Source organism: Hipposideros armiger, unplaced genomic scaffold, assembly GCF_001890085.2.
Source record: "Hipposideros armiger isolate ML-2016 unplaced genomic scaffold, ASM189008v1 scaffold_530, whole genome shotgun sequence".
Classification (NCBI taxonomy): Eukaryota; Metazoa; Chordata; class Mammalia; order Chiroptera; family Hipposideridae; genus Hipposideros; species Hipposideros armiger.
The window spans coordinates 1,311,654-1,317,970 of NW_017731880.1; the positions used below are offsets into that span (position 1 = coordinate 1,311,654).

Genomic DNA, 6,317 nt, shown 5'->3' on the forward strand with positions numbered 1-6,317 from the left:
CCCAACACATACACGTTCAAGCACATGTTCTGTCCCTCAGTGCACTAGGGACATTAATGTCATTTGAGTCACACGGGTTGCGTTAATGTGCGACTCAGCAGGTCGGGAGCCTGGGCTCTGCATTTCTACTGAGCCCAAGCACCAGGTGAGGCTGCTGGCTGCTGGCCAACATGCCGCGTAATGCGTCTAGAACGGTTTGGCAAACAGCCAGCGGCCAAGTCCAGCCCACAGTCGGCTTTTTCTGTTTTCAACTGAGCCTTTAAAATTGAGGATCTAAATTTCATGTAAAATGAAATTCGTATAACGTAAAATTAACTACTTTAAATTGAATGATTCAGTGGTATTTAGTACATTCACAATGTTGTGCAGCCAACTCTATTGAATTCCAAAACGTTTTCGTCACCCCAGAAGGAAGCCCTGTGCACCTCGGCGGTTATGCCACATTCTCTGTGTCAGCCCGTCAGCCATTCACGTGCTTTCTGTCTGTGTAGTCACCGAGCCCCGACACTTCGTATGAATAGAATCACACACTATTGTGGCCCTTGGTCTCTGGCTTCTCTCACTCAGCTGACTCCAAGCTTCGTCCAGTTTGCAGGATATGTCACTGCGTCATTCCTTTTTGTGGCTGAATAGTATTCTTTTGTTTGTGTACATGACATTTTGTTTGTCCATCCATCCTTCGATGGGCACTTGGGTTGTTTCCACCTTCTGGCCGTTGTGATATTGCTGCTGTGAACATGTGTGAAATGTATGTGTTTTGAATACCTGTTTTCAGTTATTTTGGGTATATACTTAGGAGTGGAATCCCTGGGTCACATCATAATTCTATATTTAAGTTTTTGAGGAACTGCCAAACTGTTTCCCTCCATTTTATGTTCCCACCAGTGATGTATGAGGGTTCCAAATTCTTCAAATCCTCACCAACACTTGTTCTTATCAGTTTTTAAAAAACTGTAGTTATTCCAGAGTGCGCTGGGATCTGACCATGGTTCCGACTCCCATCTTTCTGTGACTAATGATCTGAGCATCTGGTCATGTGCTTGTTGGCCGCGGATGTCTGGAGAAATGTGAAGTCCTTTACTCATGTTGTAATCACTCACGGAATGAGTTAGGAGTGTTCCTTCCTCTTCGATATTTTGGAAGAGTTGAGAAGAACTGGTGTTAATTCCACTTTAAATGTTTGGTAGAATTCATCAATAATGGTGTTTTCTTTGTGGGGTGATTTGTGATTACCGACCCAATCTCTTTGCTTGTTATAGATCTGTTTAGATTTTCTATTTCTTCTTGAGTGAGTTTTGGAAATTTGTCCATCTCATCTAGCTTATCTAAAATAATTTGTTGGCATATGATTGTGCATAGTATTCTCTCATGTTCCTTTTTAATTCTGTAAGATTGGTAGTAATACTCCACATTTCATTTCTTTCTTTTTTAAAAAAAGATTTTATTGGGGAATTGGGGAAGGGGAACAGCCAAGTTGTTGTCCTTCAATCTTAGTTGTGGAGGGCGCAGCTAGCTCAGCTGCCAAGTCCAGTCGCCATCTGGCCGCCCATCGGTAGCTCGCAGCTGCTCAGCTCAAGGTGCCGTGTTCAATCTTAGTTGCGGGTGGGTGTAGCCCATCATCCCATGCGGGAGTAGAACTGGCAACCTTGTTGTTAGGAGCACGTGCTCTCACCAGCTGAGACACTCTGCCACTTGTTGGCAGCTCAGCGGCAGCTCAGCTCGGGCGCAGCTCACTGGACCATGTGGGAATTGAACCGGCGATCCTATTGCTCAGAGCTCACGCTCTTAACCAACTGAACCACTCAGCTGGCCCTCCACATTTCATTTCTGATTTTAGTTATTTGTGTCTGTCTTTTCTTTTCTTTTTAAGAAATTGTATTGGGAAACAGTGTGTTTTTCCAGGACCCATCAGCTCCAAGTCAAATAGTTGTCTTCAATCTAGTTGCGGAGGGCATAGCTCCTTGACCCATGTGGGAATCAAACTGGCAACCTCGGTGTTATGAGCCTGCGCTCTAACCATCTGAGCTAACTGGCCGCCCCTCTTTTTTTTTTCTTAGTCTAGCTAGAGGTTTGTCAATTTTGTTGATATTTTCAAAGAAACAACTTTGGTTTCATTGATTCTCCCTGTATTTCTATTCTCTATTTCTTTGATCTCTGTCTAACCTTTATTATTTCCTTGCTGCTGCTAGCTTTGGGTTTGGCTTGCTTCTCTTTTTCTAGTTCATTAAGATGTATAATTAGGATATTGATTTGAGACCTCTATCCTTTTTTTAAATTTTTTAAGCTGAGCCATCCTGCCATCTGTTGGCAGCTCAGCAGCTGCTCAGCTCGGGCCGGGACTCAAACCGCTGTTGCTCAGAGCTCACACTCTTGAGCGAGCTCTTAACCAACTGAGCCACTTGGGTGGCCCTCCTCTGTCCTTTTTAAACGTAGGTGTTTACAGCTATAAATTTCCCTGTTAGTACTGCTTTTGCTACACCTCATAAGTTTTGGTGTGTTGTGTTTTTGTTTTCATTTTCTCTAAGTGTTTTTAAATTTTTCTTGTGATTTCTATTTTGACACATTGGTTGTGTAGGAGTGTGTTGTTTAATTTTCACATATTTGTGAATTTTCCAGTTTTATTCTGTACTTGATTTCTAGTTTCATTCCACTGTGATCAGAGAAGTTACTTTGTATGAGTTCAGTCTTTAATAATTTATTAAGACTTGATTTTTGGTGTAGCATATGGTCTATCATGGAAAATGTTCCGTGTGCACTTAAGAACATGTATTCTGCTACTGTTTTGTGGAGTGTATGCCCCCTCTCTGTATATTAGGTCTAATTGGTTCAAGTCTTCTATGTCCTTATTGATCTTGTCTCTAGATGTTCTAGCCATTATTGAAAGTTAGGTGTTGAAGTCTTAAGTATTATTGTAGAACTGTCTTATTTCTCCAAATGTGTCAATGTTTGTTTCATATTTTTGTTTGATACTCTGTTCCATGCATATATGTTAATAATTGTTAATCTATTTACGAATTGACCCTTTTATCAATATATAATGTCCTCTGTCTCTTGTAACACTTTTTGTCTTTAAGTCTATTTTGTCTGATATTAATATAGCTACTTAGCTCTCTTCTGGTTGCTGTTTACATGAAATATCTTCCTTTATCCCTTTATTTTTAACTTACTTGTGTCTTTGGATCTAAAGTGATTCTTTTGTAAATAGCACATAGTTGGATCGTGTTTTTATAATCTCCATCTGCTTTTTAAATAAAGTTTTGTTGGAACCCAGCCACACTCTTGGCTTACATTATCGTTTGTGGCCCTTTTTGTGCTACAGCGGCAGCGTTGAGTCCTTGCAGCAGAGACTCCATGGCTTACAGAGCCTGAAATAGTTACTCTCTGACTCTTTCCAGAAGTTTGCCAGCCCCTGGGCTGGATGGTCTTTAACAGTTTCCCTGGTTATAGTCACCTGCAAATGGTCCCATGCAGCAGTAGTCTGGTGAGATTTGTTACCATATCTCGCCAGATTTGTGGCCTGTTCTGTCTCCCCTGAAGCCTGTGAACGGGCAGTTCCAAGTGCAGATCTGAGCATCCCCAGGACCTCAGTGGGGCAGACAGGACGAGTGGCTCTACCCCCGAAGTGGATCCAGTTTGGAATGTGACCCCCAATGCTGGCTTCACTCAGAGAGTGGCCAACTGTCCTGGTTTGCTTGAGACTAAGGCAGATTCTGAGACATAGGACTTTAGTTTTAAAATTTGGAAAGCCCAGGCCAACTGGGACAAGTTGGTCACTGTATCTGGCTGCCCAGAGTCTCACCTATGCCCCCTCCTCCCCAGTACCATTCAGGGAAACCCCCACCTACGCAAAGCGGCGGCGGCTGGCCGGCCCCAGTGGCCTGGCCTCCCCTCGGCCCCTGCAGCGCTCGGCCAGCGACATCAATCTGAAGGGTGAGGTGCAGTCGGCAGCTTCACCTGGGCCGTCGCTGCGAAGCCTTCCCCACCAGCTGCTGCTCCAGCGGCTGCAGGAGGAGAAAGACCGGGACAGGGAACGGGATGGTGACCAAGAGAACGACATCAGTGGCCCTGCGGCAGGCCGGGGCATCCACAGCAAGATCAGGTAGGATGGAAGCCCAGGCAGGGTCCAGGGGGTGGGGTGCCAGGACCCAAGCCAAGGGGAGCTAACAGGAGAGGCAGGGAGAAGCCTAGTGGTGTCTGATGGGCTGAGGCTTGGGGTAGGGGACTCCCAGGCCCCCAGACTGACCTCCCCATGTGGAGAAGGGAAGCAGGTGACACCCTGTGGACCAGGGCAGGCTCCCCCCTCCGCTGATCTCTGGTTGGAACTGGACTTGCCCTGAGGACAGTGGGCAGCTGAGGGAGCGTGTTGGGAGGAGAGGGTCTGGTCAGACCCCTGGTTTAGAAAGGTTTCTGCGGTGCCGGGGAGGAGGGTGAGGGCTGGGGTGAGGGCAGGGCTGGGTGGTGTGTGGCGTGGGGTTAGGGAATGGAGCCTCCTGTTCGTGAGGGCTTGAACCTTACAGGTAACCCCCAGCCTTGTCCTCAAAGGGGCGTCTTGGTCTTCCTCCTGGCCCTCCAGCCCAGGACACTATGGTTCTACTTTATCCTTTACCATGAGCGATGGGACCTTGACAACCAGGGGCCTGTGAGGAAGTTGGCATCCCCAGAACATAGGGCTGGAGGCCCACCAGAGCGCCCCAGCCTCTGTGGGCTGTGCAGTGGGCCGTGGGAGGGTGGGCACCAGTTTTGCAGACAGATGGCTGGGCCCAGTGCAGACCTTGCCTCTGCTGACTATGGCCTTGGACAGGTCAGCTAAGCACTCTGTGCCTGGGTTCTCACCGTCAAGGTGGGACTCATCCCACCAAAATCATTTGCTTCTGGAACCTGGGCAGGTGAGGGGTCGCTATTGGGACCCCAGCCCTCAGCACAGGGCAGCCTATCTGGAGGGCAGGGGGCGTTTCCTACAGTTTCTCCAGAGCCACACAGAAGATGCCTGAGAAATGTTAGTGAGAGTCACACAAACAGCCTGTTTTCATGAAGACCGCTGGGCTGTATCATCTCACTTAGCCTTGACCCCGTAGGAGGCTGTGCTCTGTTAACACCGCATCACAGATGAGGGTCCTGATGCTCAGGTGGGGCGAGGAAGCAGCATAACTGGGCCCCCGGCAGCCCTGACTCCCAAATTTTCTAAGCCTGGGTATTGAGCAGGAGCCTCGAAAAGCCATTGTACCCTTGGTCTGTCTCTCTCTGTCCATGTCTATGCCCAGACTCCAAGGCTGTCTGTCCTGCCCCCAGTCACCTCAATTCTCCCCCAAGCTTTTCCATGTCCCATGGATTTTTCTAAGGGGGAGCAGTGCAGTGGCTAAAAGAACAGAGTTTGGGATGTTTTGGTTTTGCAGAGGGCTGCTCCTGAGCTGGAGCTGTGTGGATGCCCTGCTTCCGTTTATGTTTTGGATATTCAATCACCTTTCAGCAAACAGTAAACTAAGACCTGGTGTGTGTGGGGCTCTAGCTCACTGCTCTGTGGGGACAGCAGAATTATTTTTCTGCAAACATTTAGTAGCTTTCTAGGATGCCCGATGTGGTGGGAGCTAACAGCGGGAAGTCCTTAAAGGGCTCAGAAAGACATTGCCAGCTGGGGCCCAGGGCTGAGACACAGTTAGGTGGGCAGTGATCCAGGTAAGGGGGTCTTCCTGTGAGTGGCCAGGTCGTGGTCTAGGAAGTTTGGTGCACCTGGCCGAGAGGGCCGCTGGAGGAGAGATCACCTTTGGTCCAAGGAGAGAAAGTGGCCATTTGAGCTGCGATGCAGGGTGGGTGGCTACAGGGTGGGTGGCTACGAGGGAGGTGGTGACCCCCTAGTGCCCCCTGTTGGCAGAGCCTGGCATGGAGCCGTAGCCCCCCCCAGGAATGTGGTGGCAGAGTCCCGGCCAGCCAGCGTGACAGCAGGCCAGAGAAAGAAAGGTCTTTGGCTGTGGAGCCCAGACAGTGTCGTGACTGGCAGTAGCAGCAGGGTCAGAATGGTTGAGGTGTTGGGGACAGCAGCATGCACAGCCCAGAGGAAGGAAAGGACGGTACCAAGCATGTGACTGGAGTGGAGCTAATTGTCAGGCCCAGGGAGCCTGGCTATGGGCTGAGGACGCGAGGCTGGTCGGCCTAGGTACTAGGGAGCCAGTGCAGGCTTTTGAGCAGGGCGCGGGGGAGGACCGAGGCCTCGGGCTCGGCCGGGGTTAGCCGCTCAGCACGGGGAGGGCGTGGGCGTCAGGGGCAGATGTCCGAGGGGTAGAGGACGCAGGTCCCGAAGGGGATTCAGGGGCCCCCCCCCC

The 6,317-nt window shown here is 49.4% G+C and overlaps 1 protein-coding gene across 1 annotated transcript in view; it reads left to right on the forward strand.

Annotated features, from left to right (window-relative positions):
* SHANK3 (SH3 and multiple ankyrin repeat domains 3) overlaps positions 1 to 6,317 on the forward strand; it is a gene marked incomplete at its 5' end in the record, with an annotated part of 48,406 nt that overhangs the window by 7,302 nt on the left and 34,787 nt on the right. The window contains 1 exon segment of the mRNA XM_019668547.1: positions 3,820 to 4,330. Within this exon segment, the coding sequence (XP_019524092.1) occupies positions 3,820 to 4,330 (511 nt within the window).